This window comes from Taudactylus pleione, unplaced genomic scaffold (assembly GCF_031769625.1).
Source record: "Taudactylus pleione unplaced genomic scaffold, aTauple2 ptg000485l, whole genome shotgun sequence".
NCBI classification, from domain to species: Eukaryota; Metazoa; Chordata; class Amphibia; order Anura; family Myobatrachidae; genus Taudactylus; species Taudactylus pleione.
The window spans coordinates 7,992,173-8,017,405 of NW_028284887.1; the positions used below are offsets into that span (position 1 = coordinate 7,992,173).

Genomic DNA, 25,233 nt, shown 5'->3' on the forward strand with positions numbered 1-25,233 from the left:
CCTGTAAAAAAAATGTGTTTCTATTTTATGTATCAATAACAACTTCATTGTGCCTTCAGTCTCAAACTTGAATTTTTCACAGAATCTTAGAATCATGTGGACCTTGCCCAAAATTAAATGTTTCCTGTTTTGCCAAACTGAGATTTATAGGCCTAAAGTTGGTCAAATTTAGAAAAAATGTAATTTGCAAAATCTTATAAAAACAGTAGGCCACAGATCTACGACTTCAGCATTATAAAAACAGTAGGCCACAGATCTACGACTTCAGCATTATAAAAACAGTAGGCCACAGATCTACGACTTCAGCATTATAAAAACAGTAGGCCACAGATCTACGACTTCAGCATTATAAAAACAGTAGGCCACAGATCTACGACTTCAGCATTTTTGGTAACAAACTACTAGTACATATGTACCTCTCACAAAAGCTAAAACCTGATATTTCTTTCCAAGCTGAGATAATGGCACCCTGAATAGTCATATTTTCTCAAATATGTTGTTCTTGTTGGGCCGTCTTTTTCACCATTAAAGTGAAATAAGGTAATCTATGCATCAAACCAAAAATGTAGCCCAAACTTTTTGGAGGACAATGGTTTTTGTCCCAAGGCTTTACCACATCCTAGTCCTGAGATATTTGCATTTGCGGAAATGTCTAGAAACACAAAAATCACTGTCTGCCATGATTTAAAGATGGTCACCATTTCGAGAAGGAAGCAAGGTAGAAAAAATATATCAGTGGTTTTGAACTAGGGGAGATAACTGACTAAAAAAATATATCAGTGGTTTTGAACTATTGGCATAAAGGGGAGATAACTGACAAAAAAAAGATTATTTTTTTTAAAAATGGTCATGCATCAGAAAATTCATAATTGGACCACTTTGTACAGATTGACCCCTGAGTGTTATTTGGAAGAGAATCTTATTAGTCACCACAAGTTTAATAGGGATAAGTCTCTGAATATGTGTATTATTCACACTTCTGAAGAAACCAGAAGAAACTAGCCAATCAGAGTAATTTTTGCTTGTTTTAAACAATGAAAGCAAAGTCGCACTGCATTGGTTAGTTAAGCTTTATAGGTCCGCAAGAAGCAGCTGAGAGTCATCCACATGGCATTTTCTTCCTTCTTTTTGAAACAAAACCTGGGAGATAGAAGAGGTTCCCTGTAGATTTAGGTGATTAATATGTAGATGAACTAAGGTTTGGGGTGAGGGAGTTTTTTTTACAGTATTTTATTTTATGCGGCATTACAGGTCTCAACAGTCCTGTAAGTCAGGGCATGGTGGACATTACTTTGTAGGCCTATTACCCTTAAGGCAGCCCCGTGCTGAACTGGAAGGAGCTGGATGGGACTGATACTATACTGCGGGTTTCCTTGTGGCTTTTATGGGGAGATCCTACACTTCCTTATTCATCCACATTACTAACAACCAGCCAAGGTTCTGAACGCTGGCCCTTGGGAAAGCGCTGGGACAAACCGTTTTTACACTGGAATTCAATACATTTTCATTTCTACACATTAAAGCCACATTCATTACTATCAAGCTGATGATGATGATTAATTGTAAAGACATGTCTTGATCCACTTCAACTGTAGCTTCTCGCAGATGCATTTACCTGCTTATTTTGCGTTACATGCATCTTAATATATGCACAATTCAAAACAAACACATAAATCTGCCATTTTTGCAGCATTTTGGTGAGCAAATGAATTAATATCTAATGACCCTTTACAATTAAATATTTTCCTTACTGATTGCTTGACTCATTTATAGGTAGACTTGTGCTTCAAATAGATGTAGGGGGAAAAAGAAGAGGAAAAAACGTATATACTGTTTCAGTTGCGCTTATGAGACCAGATCTAAGAACAGTAGAACAGGTGTAACAAGTGCGTAAGCTTGAAAAAGTCAGCGGAACAGCATTCCAAGCAATTATTTCAAAACAAAGTTAAAATTATACACAGTTGATCAAAATAAGATGGAACGTTACATACTATATATGGGTAGCTAGGGGTGTAGTAGGTATTACCGCAGTTGCAGCCCGGCAAGGGTGAAGATCCCGATCGTCCCTAAGGTAAGTATCGCACACCTAATTCTACCCCCTACAACTAACCCTCCCTTAGGGGTGCTTAACCCTAACCTCCACTCCTAAGTGCCTAACCCTAATCCCCCCTCTAAGTGCCTAAACCTAACCCACCCTTCCCCGCTGCCTAAACCTAAGTCTCCCAGTGGGGTGCCTAACCCTAACCCCCCCTTCCCCTAGCCTGAACCTAACCCTCCCGAGGGGTGCCTCACCCTAAGTTCCCCCCAGGAGCCCTAAACCTAACCCTTTCCCCCCCCGCGGCTGTCCGTGCCCGGCTTACCTTCATTCGGTATACCGGGCATCGGTCTTCCGGCATATGGTTAATGACAGGCGTCGAAAAAATGCCTGTCATTAGTACCACGCCGGGATTAGAGAGTCTGGAAGCCAGTGGTCGGCATTTAGACCGTCGGCTTCCAGACTACATCCCGTAGCTAGAGGATTTATCCCTAGTTGGAAACATGTTGCTCATGTGGCAACATAGCATTAGCTCTCTTATGCTACATACTTTATTAGAGTTGGAAAAAAAAAGCTGTGACAGCTATGTTCTCTTTATTTGTATAACGGCTATAGAGACTGTTATATGGGTCTCATACCTCCAATTATGGAGATATCACCAAAGGGATCAAGAGGGAAAGAAATAAGAGGGGTGGGCTTCAAGAGCTCACTACCTCTTCACAACAAATATCTGCTGCCTGCATAACCAGGACATGCATCACTGAACTCCTTGTTTAATCATTGCATAAACATTACGTCACTTGCTACTATTTGTGCTGCCTCTCTTTTTTCACTAAAAACTACATTCTTATTTGTACCACTGCCGAGTAACCTCTATAACCTTGCATATACGGTCTAATTTACCATTGCTTTTTGCCTAGCCCCACAACTTTGAATTTCTTTTATTACTCATTTTCAAAACCAATGAAATCACATATACTCCCCTCAATAAATAATAAATAAACTTTTCTCATCGAGCATACACATTCACCAACAGTGTTCTTTCACCAGTATTCTTACAAAATCTTCAATACTGTCGTTCTTCTCATACATACACTATTCCTACTTCCAGTTGTACTCCCTCCTTCTTACCTCATCCACACCATGACCATGTTTTCTTCACATTCTCACTTTACTCAGTGCCTACATAATCCTTTATTCTGCCCCCTGTTCCCACCTCTATCCTTCCCCCCTAGTCTCCTCCAATTCTTCCTCCCCTCCTCTGTCTGTATTCCTCCCCTCTGCTTCCCTCCTCCTCCTCTCCTGTTACTCCAGTTTCATTCTTTTCTCCCCCACAATGGTCCTACTACCCAACCACTAAGCTCAGCACCCACCCTCCTCTCCCTCTCACTTCACCACACCTTCATCTACATCACACTAATCTCCCTCCCTTTCCCTCTCTTGCCTACTGATTACTTCCTCCCACTCCTTCCTCCAAGATCTCACCCAAGTTGCTCTCTTCCTCTGGAACTCTCTCCCTATCAGACTCTCCACCTCTCTACAAATCTTCAAATGGGCACTCAAGACTCACTACTTCAAAGCCTTCCAGTTCTCATCATAACCTGCTGCTTACATGCTTCTTCCTCACTGTCTACCCTATCTGTGTCACCCCATCTGTCTTCCCCCCTATAGAGCAGGGCCCTCTTCCCTTATGTGCTTATCCTTCCCTCACTCATACGATCATCGACTCAAAACTCTCCACAAGGGCACTTAACACTTGGTAGCTGACGCCCTGCTGCTTCTTTGAGTGTTATGATTGCTGCAGCAATGTTTATAAACTATGTTCTTATTCTGTATTTGTTTTGTGCTGTAAGTCGCTGTTTTACACGTTTGCTCATTTGTTAATGTACATTGTGAGGCGCTGTGGAACCCTTGTGGCGCCAAATAAAGGATAATAATAATAATATAATAAAGAGGCACGGGGGAATGCATCTGGTCTGTCTCTGCTAAGGATCACATACTGTATTATTATAGTTATTTATTTTTATACTGTATATTAGTATTATGTGTTTAAGTTTTTTTAAATATTTTCCTTACTGATTACTTGACTCATTTATAGGTAGACTTGTGCTTCAAATAGATGTAGGGGGAAAAAGAAGAGGAAAACACGTATATACTGTTTCAGATGCGCCTACAAGACCAGATCTAAGAACAGTAGAACAGGTGTAACAAGTGCGTAAGCTTGAAAAAGTCAGCGGGACAGCATTCTAGGCAGTTATTTCAAAACAAAGTTAAAATTCTACACAGTTGGAGGGGGTCATTTAAGATGCTAGAAAACAGCAGAGTGTAACATATTTTTAATGCACAGTCACTACTATGTTAAAACATCTCACCTTAGTGAGTTCATGGGCCAAAGAACAGACTTAAGGCCAGCACACACTAGACTATGTCTAGTGTGTACCAACCTCGTTAGCGACGGGATCCATACACACTTCAGACAACATATCGTCTAGTGTATAGCCGGCATTACTGTACTAGGCACCCCTAAGGGAGGGGAGGGGAGGGTTAGGGTACTTACTTACCTTAGTCGGGATTTCATCCGCGGGGTTAGGTCTGGCAGTAATACATACCAATTCCAATCAAAGTACAGTTTCCTATCATCTATTTCTACCTATCTGTACATTAATGCCATTATCTAGTTATTAAATACATTGGAAATTAAAGAAACATCAGAGCGGTCATATACAGTGAATCCGGAAAGTATTCACATCGCTTCACTTTTCCACATTTTGTTATATTACAGCCTTATTCCAAAATGGAATAAATTCATATTTGTCCTCAAAATTCTACACACAATACCCCATAATGACAACGTGTAAAAAGTTTTTTTGAGATTTTTGCAAATTTAATTTAAAAAAAACACTAAAGCTGCATACACACACAATGATTTTGTTACCAACGATTTTATGAACGATTTTCTGTCAGATTATCTGTCAGATTTTTTAAAGTGTAATGAACGATTTTTTTGAACTACAAACGATTTTTGCATATTCCCTTAATGAAAATCGTTCAGTTGGTCAGTCTGACTGAATTACAAACTACAAACGTGAACGCGCATGAACGATAATTGTTCGTCGTTTTAGCTCAGAAAGTGAATGATTTTTTCAACGATTGAACGATATCGTTATCGATAATCGTTCAAAAAATCGTTGTGTGTGTATGCACCTTTAGAAATCACATGTACATAAGTATTCATGACCTTTGCCATGAAGCTCAAAATTGAGCTCAGGTGCATCCTGTTTCCACTGATCATCCTTGAGATGTTCCTACAGCTTATTTGAAGTCCATCTGTGGTAAATTCAGTTGATTGGACATGATTTTGAAAGGCCTACACCTGTCTATATAATGTCCCACACTTGACAGTGTATGTCAGAGCACAAACCAAGCATGAAGTCCAAGGAATTGCCTGTAGACCTCCAAGACAGGATTGTCTCGAGGCACAAATCTGGGGAAGGGTACAGAAAAATATCTGCTTCTTTGAAGGTCCCAATGAGCACAAAGGCCTTCATCATCCGTAAATGGAAGAAGTTCGGAACCACCAGGACTCTTCCTAGAGTTGGCTGACCATCTAAACTAAGCAATCGTGGGGAGAAGGGCCCTAGTCAGGAAAGTGACCAAGAACCCGATGATCACTCTGTCAGAGCTACAGCATTCCTCTGTGAAGAGAGGTGAACCTTCCAGAAGGACAACTATCTCTGCAGCAATCCACCAATCAGGCGTGTATATTAGAGTGCCTAGACGGAAGCCACTCCTTAGTAAAAAGCACATGGCAGCCCACCTGGAGTTTGCTAAAATGTACCTGAATGACTCTCTGGTCTGATGAGACAAAGGTTGAACTCTTTGGTGTGAATTCCAGGCATTATGTTTGGAGGATACCAGGCACCGCTCGTCACCAGGCCAATACCATCCCTACAGTGAAGCATGGTGGTGGCAGCATCATGCTGTGGTGACTTTTTTCAGCGGCAGGAACTGGGAGATTAGTCAGGATAGAGGGAAAGATGAATGCAGCAATGTACAGAGACATCCTGGATGAAAACCTGCTCCAGAGCACTCATGACCTCAGACTGGGGTGACGGTTCATCTTTCAGCAGGACACAGCCAAGATACCAAAGGAGTGGCTTCAGGACAACTCTGTGAATGTCCTTGAGTGGCCCAGCCAGAGCCCAGACTTGAATCCGATTGAACATCTCTGGAGAGATCTGAAAATGGCTATGCACCGACGCTTCCCATCCAACCTGATGGAGCTTGAGAGGTGCTGCAAAGAGGAATGGGCGAAACTGCCCAAAGATAGGTGTGCCAAGCTTGTGGCATCATACTCAAAAAGACTTGAGTCTGTAATTGCTGCCAAAGGTGCATCAACAAAGTATTGAGCAAAGGCTGTGAATACTTATGTACATGTGATTTCTTAGATTTTTTATTTAATTACATTTGCAAAAAATCTCAAAAAAACTTTTTACACATGGTCATTATGGGGGATTGTTTGTAGAATTTTGAGGACAAAAATGGATTTATTCCATTTTGGAATAAGGCTGTAACATAACAAAATGTGGATAAAGTGAAGCGTTGTGAATACTTTCCGGATGCACTGTATCTATACTAATATTGTAAGAATGTTGCGTCTGTCTGTTTGTTCCAAGTTGGGGCAAAAACTACTGAACCAATATGCATGAAAATTGCATCATTTTGTAATGGAAACTCCTAATAACCTGAACTTTGTTTCATCTCAATCCGTCAAGTTAAACCTGATCAATAACACAAACTAAATTTATTGACATCATCAATGCAAGAGATAGGAGTAGCATCATGCACGTGGCCGGTAAGAGGCAGGGGAGAGGTGTTTTGGGCCCGTGTTCACCTGAACAGGATAGGCTACATAGTAGTCTGTGCACAGGTCACACAGTGACAGTGGTGTGAGTTATGGGTGAAGGTGCTGCTGCCACCAGTCTTTTTAGTGCTGCTGGTCACGTGGGTTACTCCCGCGACATGGCCCCTACGCAAAGCAATACAACTAGAACACCTCAAATAAAATTAGGGTTGGCATAAGTGAATTCATTGTGGGCAAAGCTGTGGACAACAGCTAGTAGTTTATAGGTGCCGAACTATGTAACCATGACACCTCTCTCAGACAGAGCAGTACTCGGCCTCTTCAGCACCATAAGCATAGGTGTTTCTGGCAAGTAAGTTGCTAGCTCTTTATTTTAAGTGTAACTCAGGCAATATGCTGCATTCTATGTATGATGTACGATGCTCCTCCCAGCATTCCCCTCCCCACACCCCCCCTTCTTACCATATTTGAAGTGGGGATTGAGCGCAATCTTCTCTTCATGGAAGGAGCATGGTTATTATGTCATAGCTTAGAACTGCACTCTCAGCCCTTTACCAAGATAGGGGAACAGCAGCCAGCAGCTGACTGACAAAGACATTCAATAAGTAACATTATTGGCAAATGTAGCATTCAGCCAGGTTTTACATTTACAAAAATTGCTACTTTAAATTAGAGATGTGTGCAGAACCCAGTGTTTTGCTTTTGGTTCTAATTCATCATCATGTTTTGGTAAAACCACCCTCAAGTGTTTTGGTTCAGATTCGGTTTGTAGTTCAGTTTTGGATGCATTGAAAATCAATGAAAATCGATAAAAAAAAATTGGTAAATCAGCTATTTTGGACATGTTTACATGCAATCCAAAAACAGAGTTTGGGTTTTAAATCTGAGTTCCAAACTGACTTTAGAACTGAACCAGGACGTGTTCATAATTCTGGAAAACCAAACCACACATCTCTGATTAGAACCCTTGAGTGAAAAATCAACAAAAATCTGCGATTATGACAAATTGCTGTTCAGTACATTTTCCCCTATATTGTTGATGGAATCAGTATGTAATGCCGACGGCTGTTACCCACCGGATCAAATACCGACAGCGGCAGCCCAAGGGGTTGGAATCCCGACAGCATCAGGTAAGTAGTCTAAACCTCCCCTCTCCTCCCCCTAACGCTAACCCTCCCTTAGGGGTACCTAACCTTAACCTCCCACCTAAGTGCCTAACCTTAACCTCCCCCCGTTAGTGCTTAAACCTAACTACCCCTCCCCGCACCCTAAACCTAACCCTCCCGGGGGGGTGGCTAACATTAACCCCCCCCTTGTGGTGTCTAACCCTAACCCCCCTTTCCCTACCCTCCCTAACCCTCCTGGGGGGTGCCTAACCCTAAGTCACCCCAGGGGTCCCTAACGCTAACCCTCCCCCCCTGTGGCTACACGCTTACCTTCATTCGGTAAGCTGTATGCTGTATGTCGGGATTTAGTAGTGGGTCTAATGATAGGCATCAGGATTTGGGCACCTATCATTAGTCCCATGTCGGGATGTGGCTGTCGGGATATCGGCGGGCCGGATAGCGCCCGCCTGTATCCTAACTACATACCATTACTGATTACATATTTTAGCTCCCCCCAGAGCCATAGCTCCTCTTAAGCACCGGAGAACTAGCTGACATCCTAGGTAGTGCTGGTCCTTGCTCCTTCAGAAACGGACACTCACATGTAATCATGCATATAGGAAATATGTTATTGTACAGGTATCCATAAGAAACAATATAAGAATTTATACTGGAATTGGCTTTCAATGTGCCATACTTTTTATTCTTCCATATATATGAATAACTGTGCAGTACCTAATTAGATACATGGTCATAGGGAGATGGTGCACTTAGAAATAGCCAACAGTTTCCATTTGACAGTTATTTAATAATCAGCAAGGATGACTTATATAGAACTTTCAACAGGAAAGTATATTAAATTACCCCTTAGTAATTCTCTCATCCAACTCCTGCACTCTTACATACTGAGAATACAGTGTTTCAGCACTTGATGGATTCCAGTGGAAGAGTTATCTTTCTACATCAACAGTACATTGTGCAGATTGAATTGAAGAAGTGTGCTCAGTGCATGTTTCTCATTAATCTTTGCCTTGTGTTAGCAAAACATGGTAACAAATGCTTCTGAATAACGCTTTGTATCAATCTTCAGTTTACACTCTTTCATTTGTAGCCGCACAATAGGACCTCTGCACTTAGGCAGAATGATATACAGTACTGTTCAAATAAAGATTGCAGCACATATTACAGTAACATAAAATAAACAGTCGCTTTGTTGTCAAACATAAAAAGTTACAAAAAAATAAATTGACTCTTATTCTGCAGGGCATGCAATAAATTGCATTAAAGCTAAGAATCATAACAAAATAATATTAAGCTGTTCTAAATAGAATTTAAATTTCTATTATCTTTATTACAAACCACACAAGGGGTTGTCTCTTAGTATAGTATGGTAAAGTATTCTCTCCTACAAATCCTTTTTCCTTCATTTTGTCTTTACTAAGAGTGGGGCTAATTATGGCATTTTAAAAGCAAAATCTTTATTGTTTGGAAGTGTTATATAGTCAGACGTATCACTATATTATAATCAGCCATATCGCACAGCCTTGCATACTTTTTTCCGTATTTTGTGTTTTATTTTATAAGTAGCTGAAGTACCCGGAGTCTCCCGGATTTAAATCTTCAAGGTATTAAGTTATCAATGAGTTGGATGTAACTGTCAACATTTTAAAAATAATTAGCAGCTCTTCCAACACACCCATGAGGAAAGTTCTGCCCGGCACACTCCACCATGAGATCCGACCGGGACCCCAACTACTCCATTAGATATCCCAGACAAATTGCCACCCCTCTGTGAAGTTTTCATCAAAATCCATCCAGTGTAAACTCCAAAACAGGCTCCAAAGGTCAAAGTTCTGCCCAGCATACACCAACTGTAGGCCCGCCCGGGACCTCAATCCCCTAGTATGTCTTATGGGATCCAATGTTACCAACTCTGTGAAGTTTTCATCAAAATCCATCCAGTGGAAGGCTCAGAACAGGCTCCCGGGTCAAAGTTCTGCCCAGTGTACACCAACAGGAGGTCCAAAAAGGACCCTACCCCCCCTAAAACCTGGCCAGGATCCAATTGGACCACCTCACATTGGTTTCATCCCAATCGGTGCAGGCGTGTCCGTATGCATAACCGGACAGACAAACAGACCAATGAATTTTATATATAAGATAGTGTACTAAGCACTTGGGATTAGTATTTTTACTGACTCCTCTATAATCTACTGACCAATTTATACCTGCCACTACTTTACTGACCCCTCTATATCCAACACTACATTACTGACCCCTCTTTACTCTACACTACATCACTGACCCCTCTATACTCTACACTACATCACTGACCCCTCTATACCCAACACTACATTACTGATCCCTTTATACTCTACACTATATCACTGACCCCTCTATACTCTACACTACATCACTGACCTCTCTATACCACACACTACATTTCTGATTCTTCTATAAGCTACAGTACACTGTACAAAAACTCTATTCTATCTCTCCGCACTACAACAGAGAGAGAGAAACAATGGAAAAAAACAAGACAGAGTAAAGTGGGGAACAGACACTGACACTAGACTGAGGAGAGAGAGTATGGAAAAATAAGGCGCATGGGAAATTGGGCAACTGACACACAATAAAGAGAGGGATGAGAGAGACACACAGGAAAAAGAACAAAGAGGAAAGCTGGCAAAATACACTGACAAGACACACAAACATGGGGGGGAGTGAGTGGTGGGCTAGGGAGAAAATGCAAGTCTAATGAATGTACACTCACCTAATCACTAGTCTACATTACATACATGACTGTTCTCCAGACTCCTGTCTTCCTCTTTCAGCCCCATGACATCACTGGGGCTGCTGGCCCACATTAAAGCCATGGGGAGGACAGTAACTGGCCACTCTATACTGAATGTGGTAATCTGGATATGGCAAGAGGATAGGCACAGGGAGGGGTGTCTATACTTTAAACTGTACTATGAGGTATGTGACCGCATTGCTGGGGCTAGGAAGGTGGTTGTGGCCAGCTGTGATGTTAAGGGGGAGTGTAAAAGAAGCCTGAAATGGGGATGAGGTACAGGCAAGAGAAGAAGCTGCATGGAGCAGGGGGGAGAAGGTTCATAGCATGGGGAAGCAGTATGTAGCAGGGGGAAGACTGCACGCACCAGGGAAAAGGCGGGATAGAGCAGGAGGAAGGCGGGGCAGACCAGAAGTGGGACAGAGCAGAGGAGAGGCAGGAGCTGCATGGACCAGGAGGGGAGGTAGGATGAAACAGAGGGCTGGCCAACGCTGTCAATTCTGGACATCACCCATCTAGGATTACTAACACTCTGGATAGATGGTAACCATAACTATGGCTGTGCCCTTCAGACTACAGTGTTCTGCGCTACTGTCCTGTCAGTCCGCTCCTCGAACCGCCACTGTGTAGGACCATTTGGCAGCACCAATGAATGAACTGGCAAGCCATTTGCCATTTAGTTATTTAGCTGTACTTTCCAATTGAATGGTGTCCCTACACCATACATCTGGCTTATCAAAGACAAATAAATAAGAAAAAGAGATCTAAGTATAAGTAGCAAATAACAGCCACAAGTTTGCCCTAACATCAGACACATGTACAGGCTGAGTCTCTCATTTCCAAATATTCCGAAATACGAAATATTCCAAAATGCAGAATCTTTTTTTAGCATGACTGAGATAGTGACACCTTTGCTTTTTTGATGGTTCAATGTACTCAACCTTGTTTAAGGCACAACATTATAAAAAAATTAAGTATAAAATTACCTTTAGGCTTTGTGTATAAGGTGTATTTGAAACACAAATGAATTTCATGTATGTACACAAACTTTGCTTAAGCCACAAAATTATTGAAAATATTGTATAAAATGACCTGCATGCTGTGTGTATAAGGTGTATATAACACATAAATGCATTCTGGGCCTGATTCAGAGCCGTTCGCTATTTGTGGTCGTTCGTTCAAAAACAAGGGGTGGCTATTCAAATGATCCGTTCGCAAATTGCAGTCTGTTCCCACCTCTAAGTCTGAACATGCGAGCAAAACATACGCTCGTTTATTTGATAAAAACGCCCCCTGGCCGCACGCACCATACGTCATGTCCGCTATTTATTAGATTAATCGAGTACATCGTACAGCGTATGAACTGCTCGCTATTCTTGTGGTTGGTGTTTTCAACCGCTATTTTGCGAGCAGTTGTGAGTTAAAAAAAACCAAGTGACGTGGTCAATGACGCTGCTGTATTAAATATGCACTCCCTTAAAACGCCCGTTTTGACCTTTAAGCACGCCTGCGTTCGGATCTCCACTCCCCGTTTTCAAGCACCTTCCCCTGTTACCACCCACATACGCCTCATTCTGTCACTCAAAATAGCAGGCCCTCGCTATATTGCGTACCAACGATTTTCGGCCGCACTGACTGGTTCGCGCATGCGTACTAAAAACCGTACGCATGTGCAGATGTGCGAACATCGCTCGGAACGAGCGTACTGCCGCTTGCGAGTGGCTCTGAATGAGGGCCTCTGTGTTTAGATTTGGGTCCCATTCCCAAGATATTTCATTATGGTATGCAATTATTCCAAAATGGAATATTACGATATCCAAAATACCCCTGGTCCCAAGCATTTTGAATATGGGAGACTTAAGCTGTATTTATTTTTCCCTGCACCACATAATGATGACCCGCCCAATTTAAATAATATATTTATGTAATTACTAGTACATAAATGGGAAACGGTATGATTCACCGCCGGACACAATGCCCGACGGTTGGAATTCCGACAGTAGCATCCCAGCAGAGGAGGAAATCCCGATCGTCCTAAGGTAAGTATTGACTAACCTATTTCTACCCCCTAACCCTAAACCTCCCTTAAGGGTGCCTAACCCTAACCTTACCCCCAGTGGCTAACCCTAATCCCCCCTCTATGTGCCTAAACCTAACCCCCCCTTCCCCGCTGCATAAACCCCAGGGGGGTGCCTAATCCTAAGTCCCCCCTGGGGGTACCTAACGCTAACCCCTCCTTCCCCTAGCCTAAACCTAACCTCCCGGGGGGTGCCTAACCCTAAATCCCCCCCCCGGAACAATAACCTAACCCTCACCCCCCCATGGCTATCCGCGCCCAGCGTCCCTTCGAATGGGATGCCGGGCGTCAGGCTCCCGGCGTATGTCTAATGACAGGCGTCGGCATTTCGACGCCTGTCTTTAGACCCTTGCTGGGATATGACAGTCGGGAAGCCGGCTGTCGGGATTAGATCTGCCGGCTTCCCGACTGCATACCCATAAATGGACCCAGCACGCAGCTAGCAAGTGCCGTGCTCATTAGGTGTGACGTGTGTGCCTGATTTAGCTGCATTTAAGTCCTCATGCAAACGTGCACGATGACCTCATTTTGTCTCCAATTTTATTGTAATAGATGTATTTAAACACGTCTCAAATTATACCTTTCCAGTGAATCTAAACATATGATAGGTGCACTAGTCCTCCACCCAGGTACTGTACTCTATTGTTTGTTTTTTATGGTCACTGGAAGAGCCTGTATATTCCCATGTGTCTGAGTAGAATACAGGGAAGCACACAGCAAGCTGTAGCAATTATGTCTACTTTGGCGGCAGACACATTGATGTCAAAGATACTAAGCTAGATAGAATCCTAAAAGCATTTTCAACCACTCGTCTAGAATGTTAAAGTTTGTTATTGAAAATCTTCCTTTCATGCCCTCAGTGTAAAAGGCTTCATTACATTTTTGCAAAAGGCTTCATTACATTTTTTGGAGGCCAATGACCTCATCTTCCAAATACACGCTATTTAGCCCTTCCTTTGTATCTGTACTTGGAGAAAGGTTACATTTGTTCTCTGAGATGTTTTGATTATTTTCAGAACAACTCCAAAACCTAAAAAACACTCACCATTAATATCATTATAATACAAAATTATGCTTAAATCCTTTAAATAATATCTGTATAAGTTGTGAGTTCTGATGTCAATTCTTATAATCCTATTTTACATGCAAAGGATGAATGCCAGCTCTCTCATGGCATTATGTGGTCACAGAACTCCTTGACGACTTCTGATATCCTTGTAATTTATAGTAGTGATTAAATGTTCCCTTATACCCCTTTCATACACAAACTCCGGCTTTAACCCAGCTCGAACCCTGGATCCTGAACATGGGTTGAAGGTGGAGTTTCAGTACTTACCCCCTTTCACACCTGGGTAATGGACCCAGGTTATTCCCGGGTCGTCACCCTTCGCAAAGGACCTAGGGCTTCCGTCTAACGGTGGATACTTGGAGATGATGTAATCTCCAAATGTTACTGTGCCCGCTAATTAAGTACTTTTAGGCATGGCCAGTGTCATGCATTTCAGACATAAGCCGGGGCACTGACACAGGTTCAGCATCAGACTAGAGCATGTAGGGCTCACTGGGGGAATGCAGTGGTAGGGGCCCATGCTTTGGGGTGTGGTCAGTTACCAAGGTGGATGAGGCCAGCCCCCACAGAGCTTGGACATACATTAGAGACCATGTAACTGACCCTCAAACAGAGTAACAATGTGTAATTCAAGTGCACAGTCTGGAACCTGAACAAGTGGTGGGGACCTCAGGCAGTAGAGCCCATTGGGGATTTCCCCTGTACCCCTGTGGGCCAGTCCAACCCTGCACAGGTTGCAAGTCTGGGGAATAACCCTGGTCAGTTGGGACTATTAGTCCAGGTCAGACCCTATCAGACATATGCAGGACCCGGGTCGACTTGCCGTACCCCAGCAAATTCCTGGGTTTATGCTTATGTCTAAAAGGGGTATTATATAATTACTAGTAAATAAATGTACCCATTACCTCAGCCGTTCCGTCCCCACTCCTTCCCATCCCGTTATAGTTACCCCCCATTCCTGGTCCTCTTGTGTCCTGTCGCTGTGGTGCGTGTGCGCACAAGTAACACCTAATGTGCACAGATGGAGATGGGATGTGTACTGCTCATGTACAATAAGTGTGATGTGCGCTACCACCACAAACATGCTGACCTGATTTCAATCAGGCCCCGATTTTATAATAATAGATTTGTCATTATTATTATTTTAGGTTATCAAGCAAATTCTTAATAAATGATTTCAACCAAAAACATCTGAATTACAACTAAAAGGACATAGAAAAAAAATCTGTGTTTTAAGTCTGTGCTTAATTGTGCCAAGCACATAGCTAGGGAGTTATGTCGGACATATCCCCTGACCCCATCCTTAATGAGATCATACATATACCTGGCAATCCTTAATGAGATCATACATAAACCTGGCCTAAAACAATGTAATAGTTTTATACAGTCATTCCTAAAATATTTACAAAAGATAAATGCAAAGAGTAAATAAAAATATATGTAGGATTTGACAGTGCTATCTTTCTAGGCTTTTTTTATTTCTGAAATTATTTCACCGATTTCTTATTGTTTCTGGAACTAGTTCTAAGAATTAAAAATGATAACAAAAATCTCTATCATCCAAACATGTATGAATGTTATATAAACAAGATGAAATAGATATTCCAAATGCTGGGCATACACTGCCAGATAAAATGTCTGTCAGACCGACAGACATTTTATCTGGCTGGCTGCCAGCCGCAGTTGTCCGCGGCATACACTGTGAGAGAAATCTCACAGTGTATAGCCCGACATCCGCGCTCCGCCCCCGGGGGAGCAGACATTTCCCTGTTCCTTCCGTAGGAAGGAACACAGCAAATGTCTGTCTGTCGGCCGCGCTTTGCATACACTGCCCGATGCGGCCGACAGTTTCCCGGGTAAATATCGCATTGGACGGGCATGCTGGACAATCCAGCATGCCCGACCGAACAATATTTAACCCTCGGTCGCCCGCATACACGCTGCAATTATCGCGGCGATCCGCTGATATCGGGCGGATCGTCCCGATAATTGCAGAGTGTATGGCCAGCATTACAAATGGCACCAAATCAATCAACAAATGTGTTATCCTGGCCTTCAAGAGATAAGTGTTTTGTTCCTTTTATTCACGTCCACTGTATAACGGAAGTGCCTACTATCCAAGGAAGTACTGGAAGGCAGTACACACGGTCTGCTGACACTTCTAGGAAAATTACAGACCATTACAACAGGTTCCAAACAAGGGGAAAATAATGGGATTGTTGACCCAACTTCAGTTATGTATAAGTTTTTAATGTCATGGTTTTTTGTGTAAATTATGTATGCGGTACAACAGTAATCGAACACCAACTTCATTATTTTTTTTCTCCACTATGAAACAGAGGGCCTGATTCAGGCCCGCTTGCAAGCGGGTCGATGGTCGGGCAGTGCGCATACGCAGCGTGCGCACTTCGCGTGCACGAGCCCCGAAGCGAGTGAGAAATTCACTCGCTTGGGGCTCGCTACAAACGGGGTGGCTGTCGATGTTGATCGACAGCTCGCCCCGTTTTGTAGGCGGGTCGGGGGGGTGGCTTGCCAAACGGAGGCGTTCCCAAAGGAACGCCTGCCGTTTGGGGGCGGCCCTACTAACATCACTTGTGATGTCAGTAGTGCGCTTTCTGCTCTATTAGAGCAGGAAACTCACTGGGGCTTGCGGCAGACGAGACCCTACCACAAGGGTCTCGTCGCAAGCCCAATGGACGCGATAATCGTGACCATCGCGGCCATCACCTGGCCGCTTGCAAAAGATGTGGTCACCCACAGCTTAGCGAGTGGCCAGAAGGCCGGACAAAAAAAAAAACGCCCTTCAGACCTGCGAGCTGCCTCCAGCAGCGAGCGGGTCTGAATCAGGGCCAGAGTACCATGCTGATTTTTTTGTGTTAGTAATGTATACCCTTGTTAAGCACCAAAAACAATTGGAATATTTAATGTTGATATAACTTAGCATTTTTAATTCTGTTCCAAAATCTTGCATTTTTGCAGTAACTCGAAACGCAAGGCAGATCAAGTGATTTTGTTTGGATATTTGAATTCAGGAGGAAATGTTACCTTGGGGGTCCAAATTTAGTGGTGATTCCTTTATAAACCCCCATGATACAGTACTTCAAATAAACTGAATAAATAAGCCGCGATTAGTAAATCGTTTAATAATTGAAAAATCAATATTTCGGAAACCAATAGTCAGACAGTCGAGATATTTGCAGAAATATTTTTTGTTACATCCTCTCTTAGAAAAAAAAAATCATAAAAATCTGAGATGGGTGTTGGACATTTCATTGTTTACAGAGGATCTGATATGGAATGACCCAAGAGAAATTATGTAGAAAGTCTGAAACAAGTGAAATTCTAATGAAAAAAGGCTCTTATAGTTCTAGTGGGAGACTAGTTACTTAGTTATAGTTAGTTTTAAGTATTTACTTGGGTCAAACTTGTTACTTGTTACTTCTATAAAGCTGCCTTAAAAATTGCCAATTAAAATACCTTGGGATACTGATAAAATGAAATGTTTGAAGAACAGCAACAGAATACCTTTCTTAAGTTGCCAACTTGGAAGAGATTTATCACCCATGTGAAGATAAGTAGATAAGTATATTTTACTGTTAAATGATAAATCCTTCTTATTTCCAATTAGGATATGTTTATCTTTAAGTTCTCTTCAAAGATATCCAGGATTAAAGTAGGAATGTAATTACTCATTCATTGATGTCTTTTAATTTGCATGAATATTCTAGTATCACAAATTACAGCATTTAATTATATAGGCAACCTATTAACTTATTTTAAGTGCTGTTCATAATTTATTTGTTGCAAACACTATACCATTTTATTAGAACAGCATTATAGTAATTATAATTCAGAATCAAACCTGTTCGGAGTTACCAGTGTATTTACTGCATGATAGTACCTTTGTATTATTACATTGTCGTACTATGCATCAATGTGTGGCTAAATGAAATCCAAACACCACCATGTATATGCGTCTCTGGCTAAGAGGAGTGACTGTAGTTTCCAAAATGAACAGTGATCAACATCAACAGTGACCAACAGGTCCCCCTACTGGGAGAAGGTACCTGGTCATCGATTAGAGTAGCTGGATCTCCCATATCGGCATTACTTAAAAGAAAACTTGTATAAATTATGTACAAATAAAGCCATAACTAGGGATGTGAGTGGGCGTGCTGTGGCACCGTCACTGCCCCATGGCACCTGTATGTGGCATGAGGCTTAAAGGATAACTTGAACCTGACATTTAATAAAATATTTCCCCATTTTTAACACTTATTTTAGCAATGGCGAGACTCTGTCTATGTTTGGTGGACTTAAAATCTACTAATCACTATAGTGTCGTAACGTGGGGGGTCAAGCGGGGCACGTGCCCTGGGTGTCGTCGGTTCCAGCGGCACCACCAGCCTACCGGCCGCAGTCCAGTGCAGTGTGGTTTGCAGCATTACACAATAAAACAAACACGCTGCCGGTGGCAGTAGTGTGTGTTTTATTTTAGCACTGCAGCCAATAAGAGTCAGACAGATGGGATGTAGTTATCAGACCGGCAGACAGCATGCCACCGGTCTGAATCCCGACGCTGCAAGTCTGCACGGGACTTAAGACATGCATCAAAATACAGACATCTATCTTAATCCCGATGCTGGAATCCAGAAGGATGCCAGCCCGAACAAGGTAGGTCTGGGGAAACCTTAGTGTTAGCCGCGCGGGGGGCCGGGTGTTTTAAACAGCGTAGCGGGGTAAGGGTTAAGTTTTTGTGGGGGGGAGGTTAGGGTTAGGCACCCCTAGGGGGGATGGTTAGGGTTAGGAACTAAGGGAGAGGGTTAGGTTTAGGCATGAATGGGGGAGACTTAGGTTTAGGCACTAACGAGGAGGGTTAGGGTGGGGAGGGTTAGGGTTAGGCTACAAGAAGGGAGGATTAGGGTGAGTAGGGGGAAGGGTAAGTATACTTACCTGACGGGATACCAACCAACGGGATGCCGCTGTCGATATTTTGACAGGAGGCATTCCGACAGCCGGGATTACATACCGATTCCAGGCAGACTCTTATTGGCTGCTTGCACCCAGGGCTGGAGCCGGTCTGGAGCTCAACCATGAGCTCTGCCTTCCTGCTCCCACAGTGGTTGAAGGGAGAGACGTCAACACATCTCTCCCATAGTGCCGAGCCGGACTGGAGAAGCGGACAGCGGCAGGCACTACTACTGGGGGCACTGTATAAGGGGCACTGTATAAGGGCCACTGCATAAGGGGCACTACAACAGGGGGCATTGCATAAGGGGCACTGCATAAGTGGCACTACTACTGGGGGGAACAGCATAAGGGGCACTACTAAAGGGTTTAATGCCTAAAGAGCACTGCTACTGGGGACATTGTATAAGGGGTACTACTACAGTGGGCATTGCATGAGCTGCACTACTACTAGGGGCATTACTACTGGGGGCATTAAGGTGCATATGGAATGGAAAGGAATGTTCCCAGAGTGACGAAAAATGGTGGTGTGTCATGTTGACATGCCCCCATTTTCTAGTGGGCATGCCACTTGTGGCAAGTGACCACACCCACTTTTTTGGCGCGCGCACATAGTGGGGAGGGCTCCCTTTTTCATCTTGCCCTGGGCTCAAAATACCCTAGTTATGCCACTGGATCACTACATTTAATAATTTCCTGTATAAACTAGTAGCAACAGTGTTTTAGTTGGGTTCTCTACTTATATTTCATCAACTAAACCTCCAATTGTTAGGCCTGTAATCATGACATATCAGTAGTATGGATGTTTTTTCTCCATAATAAAGTACAAACCAGCCACTAGATGCCCACCACATGCAGCTGCATCACAAAGCCTGAACAAGTATCTGCAGTAGCCCTAAACATATATATGCATATCTTGCAGCAAAAGCCCACTCTGTTTCTGTTTGCACTGTATTGTTTCAATGAATAACTTATTTAGTGGGACGTTGATTGATATATTGTCTTATAGTTATGCCTTTTAGTTTTGATACATTGTGATCCACTTGACTGCAGTCATAGATACATGTGATATTATGTAACACATTTTTATATAAACATTTTTTAAGTGTGTGTGTTTTTAATCCTTAGCGTAGACTCATCAATTTTATAAAGCCCACTCTGTGCATGAATGCATTAAAGATTTGCCCAGTCATACATGTTTTTGCACACTATTAGAAGTGGAATGCTACAAAAGGCTTGCCTTCATTTTAAGTACAATTAGTTTTCTGAGATTATATAGTATAGATGTATTATGGTCCTTAAAAATTTGCTTCAATTGTTTTGGAACCACCTGCAGTAAAATTCATAATATAATTCCATTCTCACTATTTCTGTTGTTATAGATGCATCAGGAATTCAAAAAACTCCAAAATACAGATTTTCACCAGCAAAAATGCAAGCATTTTCTGGGACGCCAGGATACATGACAGAATATAGCAAACACCAAGTGAGCACAAAGCTAGATGGCTTTGGTTAGTAATATACCTGTATACTGCTGACACTTCCTCTTCTGCTGCTGTTCTGACTCTCCCCGGGTGTCTTGGCACTATAACACAGAGCATCAAACCCCAGTATGCCTCCCACGCAGTCTCCAATCAGACATACCTGCAAATATATAGATAAAAGGCATTTAATGGCAGAAAATATAAGCAGTAACATTAAATACATAGAACAGCTTTCACTTTCAGAGGGGAAAATGGAACAAAGCAGCACATTAAGTACCCAAATCAGTTAAGCGCTAAGCATCTGATAGGCTGTGGTGTGGAGGATGAGTTAAAGTCAGCTTCATGTAGCTATTGTAATGAAAGCCATTATAACTCCCTGTTATATTGGTTTTTAGGGTCAGTGAAATTAGGGACAGACTGCTCTATATTTAGTAACGATGGTGCTCTATGCCGGTAGCCTACATGTCAGGGAGGTTGTCATATAGTGGATGTCAGTGAAGGTTTGTGTGAGCCGTGTCCAGTGTTCCAATCATGACTGTAAAGAATAGTAATACCCAAAAGTACATATTCTGTAAAGTTATCTGCCACAAGATGTAACTGATTGTTACGTGTGCAGATTTTGTTCCAGCAGGTATTTTTTTTATATGCAGCATACATCCCAGTATAGAATCTTGGAGAGTTATTTAGGGTTTGGAGTAAACATAAAGTACTGCATACCAAAATGCATTAGTATTTAGATTTCAGCATATCTTATACCTGTGACACCATACACTTGGAGGCAGAACAGGGGTGAGAAGAGGAAGTTGAATCCTGGAAGGGTGTGCACTGTACATGTAAGTACACCAATTCCCCTACACATGCAATCCTAATATGAATTGGCCATATATCCCCAGATGGAATCGGTATGACATACCGCCGGACATAAGCTCCGCAGATGTCATACCGATGCCGGAAGGCAGAAGACTGAAGATCCCGACAGGGTAAGTATTTTAACTCTCCCTAATACTCTCCCCCCCCCCCTTACCCTAACCCTCCCTTAGGGGTGCCTAGCCCTAACCTTCTCCCCTAGTGCCTAACCCTAACCTCCCCCCAGGGGTGCCTAAACCTAACCCCCGTCCCTGCACCCCCACTCCCCGCACCCTAAACCTAACCCCCCTGGAGGGGTGCCTGACCCTAACCTCCCTCCCGAGGATGCGTAACACTAACCCCCCTTCCCCTAGCCTAACCCTAAGTCCCTGGCTGTCCATTCATGACGCCCGGCTTATCTGTGTTCGGTATGCCGGGCATCAGGATTTCGGCGGGTGGATAATGATAGGCGGCGGGATTTCGATGCCTATCATTAGTCCCATGCCAGGATTTTATAGTCTTCCTGACCGCATACCCCCAAATAGCCTTTTTTGAAGCATATATTTTGTGGGTACTGGAGGCCTGGTGTTGAGATATGTACTGTGGATAATTAGATCAACAGCACAATCCAGCTACTGTACTTCTAATTAGCTGTATGCATCACATCTATATTATGACAAGTTGTGACGGTGTAGTTGGATTTCCTATTTATCATTTCCATTTGAACTACAGGTAGAAAAAAATATTTCCATTGGAATCATAAAGTGGTAAGAGATGGATATGGGGGGGAGGTTGTATCTAACAGTATTTTACAGAAAATATGGCTTTCACAGTTACTGCTAAAGGTACACATTGTCTGATCGGGCCGACAAATGGGGCGATTTTTCGTCAAATAGAAAGCCCAATATCTGTGCTACACATTATGCACATTTTTTTTTAGAAGCTACCAATGTACTGTCACACAACACTGATATCTGCATATATCCACCCACAAGGAGGATGATGTAGATGTAGGAAATATAGGTGGATCATGGGCAAATCAGCCCATTCATTATACACTGTGTACCTAGCTCAATACTGACAATACACTGTTCTATCTTGTGTATAAAACCTTCATCAAATTATATTCTGAATAGGGTGATGTGAGGTTTGTATTTATAACTAACACTGTCAAGTAGTGTTTCAATATATTTGTAGGGTATATGTTTATGCATTTGATTGGCTGATGTAGAATTGAATTGCAATCCAGAGATTGGGCTAATTAAACCTCTAGGTGTATTCAAGCAATAAACCCCTTTAAGACTGGTTTGGATGTTGCTCCTTTAAGAATTTTTAGCAAATGATTGACAAGAAATAGATGAAGGGGTGTGTTTTAGGTGATTTATAAGTTTTGTCAGCTACCGTAGTAGTTCTGTGCCCGCCGCCATCCACTGCTCTGGTCCCGCTCGGCACTATGGGAGAGACATCTCTCCCTTCACCCACTGTGGGAGTCGGAAGGTGGAGCTCACGAGTGAGCTCCAGCCCAGCCCCGGGTGCAGCAGCCGAGTCTGTCTGGCTCTTAATGGCTGCAGTGCTAAGACAAACACCAACACCAGCATTGTGTTTGTTTTAGTGTGTAGTGTCATGGACCGCACTGCCCTGGATGGTAACGGCGCCAGGTCACATGCCCTGCTCAACCATCCCTAGATACGCCACTGACTAGAAAACTATATTTTTGATTTTTGATACTGAATATGATTTGCTGTATTTTATACAAACGCTAATCTGAATTTCATCTCAAGTACATGCCAATGGCTTTAATACCTTTAAATTATACTTTGTGAGCTCAGTATACTTAGAAATAGCAGCATGTGAAGATTGTTTTTAGGAAGCAGCTTTCACTTGCATTAAGACTCCAAGTTTTATATGTAGATTGGAAGTTTAAGACTACTATAAATTGAAGAATAATGTATGCTGTCCCCTCAAGTATTAAAGAGTTTAAAGAAATATATTGTCAATTTTCTAAGAAAAGGATGCTATTTTTCCATGTTAGCATAATACCTTCCTTTAATTGGTATAATGCTTCTTGGCCTGATCTTGCTAGTCACCACTCACGGCAGGCCCACGATGAAATTGCTTGTTACAGTGGCTTAAAGCCAGAGCTGGCTCAGAAATGCGGATACCCTCCAAAATAAATGACATTATTGTTATTAAACAAACAGATTATAGTGTGGGCGATGTGGGTGTTCTCCAGTGTAATTGCAGATTTATTGAGGGGCTGTTACTCTCTCATTTAACAGGATGGTGAAATTAGTTATATTTTTCCCATTTAATCCCATTAAGGTCCACATTTCCATGTCAAATGCACAGACTAAGCATTTTAAACACAAAGCTGCTCCACTTGTAATAAATTCTCACAGAATGGCTGTCCCATGCTGCGTGCTTGACAGAAAGTATAGCGTCCTTGGAACAAGGAAAGCAATTATCAGCAAGAAATGATAAGTAGTTTCAATGCTCAGGAAGAGCATGATACATTACTGCATGAGCCTCCCAGAATATCTGCGGTACACACAAGTTTAATTAAAAGTTTGCTGCTTTGCTTTTGTAGTTTCGATGTTGTTTAGATATCCATATGCCATAATATTAGGTTTTTATACCGCTCACTTTAGGGTTGTATAGGTCAAATGTATGGTAATTTATAGTTATAGAGTTATAGCGGGGAATTCAACTAGCCGCTGTAATTTGCCGCAGGCTATGTGATCCCCTGGGGCTATTCAATTAGCCCCGAAGGAAGCCCACAGGCTGCACTTAACACATATTTCATTTGACCCGAAAAGATATACGCAATAATTAGCCTGTTATCGGACGCAAACAGTGGTTTAACACATAGGTCAGGGACCTTTTCCTGGCTTCTATATGTTAACGCTCGATAATAGATCATTTATCGGGCGATAAAAAAGGGCTGTAATGGAATAGCCCCGGACGGTAAAGCCAGAGGCTACCACCTTTTTGCATCATCAGTAAATTATCAGGATTAATTGAATACCTGCATGAGGGTCTATTTAGATTTGTTTTAAATAGTATACATTAATAACTAGCGACCCGGCCTGACTTTGCACGAGAGCGATTTTTTTTCACCAAAGCCACCTGCATCTCATAACAACCAACGCCATACGCCATAATTATCATTACATTTTACCATTCCTATACTCTACCTACTTCATTGCTCTATTTGGTTCTATTAGAGTGTGTACCTACCCTGTCAGATAACTTTTTGTCTCTCCAGATTACAATGCTCACATTCACAGTGTGTGTATAGACACTCAATGCTGTAATGAGTGCAACATTGTTATATATAAGCCATGGCCTTCTCTGTGACCAGATATGAGCCCAAACGAGTATGTTTAAGATATTCTGAAACAATGCCTAAAATACGTAACCTGTGCCAGCACTATTGCCAAAGTGTGAGTGATGGCCCAGTGCCCTACTATTACATGATTTCATACACACACGTTTTTATATATATAATTACATGTATATGTATATAATTATATTATTTTATTTGTTTATATTCTTTCTTTTACTGAAAGCATAAACATGTTTACATAGTTGAAGACATAAAAACAATTGCCAAAGTGCATCATTATCCTAAACATATTTGTGGAAATGTGTCTTTTTTTTTTAAATTATCTGCAAATGTAATAAATAATATTCTTTGCAAAATGGGCATAATAGTGCATGCCAGTGATGTTTATTCTATTTCCCCAGATACACAGATGGTAAACCTAATTAGTGATGAGCAGCTTGGATCCGTTTTATTATCAGGGTTGGGATGTATTCAGTGATCCGAGCACAGTGGACTGAATTTATATCAAATATAAAAAATATGAATGGACAGCAGTTGAAAAGGTTTACTCGCAGCTGAAGTCTATGGTTTGTAAGTAGAACATACTGTACAGACAGATATGAATTGCGATAACATGCTTACACTCTATTAGATTTGTCACCTGG

At 42.2% G+C, this 25,233-nt stretch overlaps 1 protein-coding gene across 1 annotated transcript in view; it reads right to left on the reverse strand.

Annotated features, from left to right (window-relative positions):
• Nucleotides 1–25,233, reverse strand: part of PITPNM3 (PITPNM family member 3) — a 767,267-nt gene that overhangs the window by 165,341 nt on the left and 576,693 nt on the right. Inside the window, exon 7 of the mRNA XM_088449478.1 lies at nucleotides 20,438–20,557. Coding sequence (XP_088305604.1) covers nucleotides 20,438–20,557 — 120 coding nt within the window. The remainder of the gene's footprint in view (nucleotides 1–20,437; nucleotides 20,558–25,233) is intronic.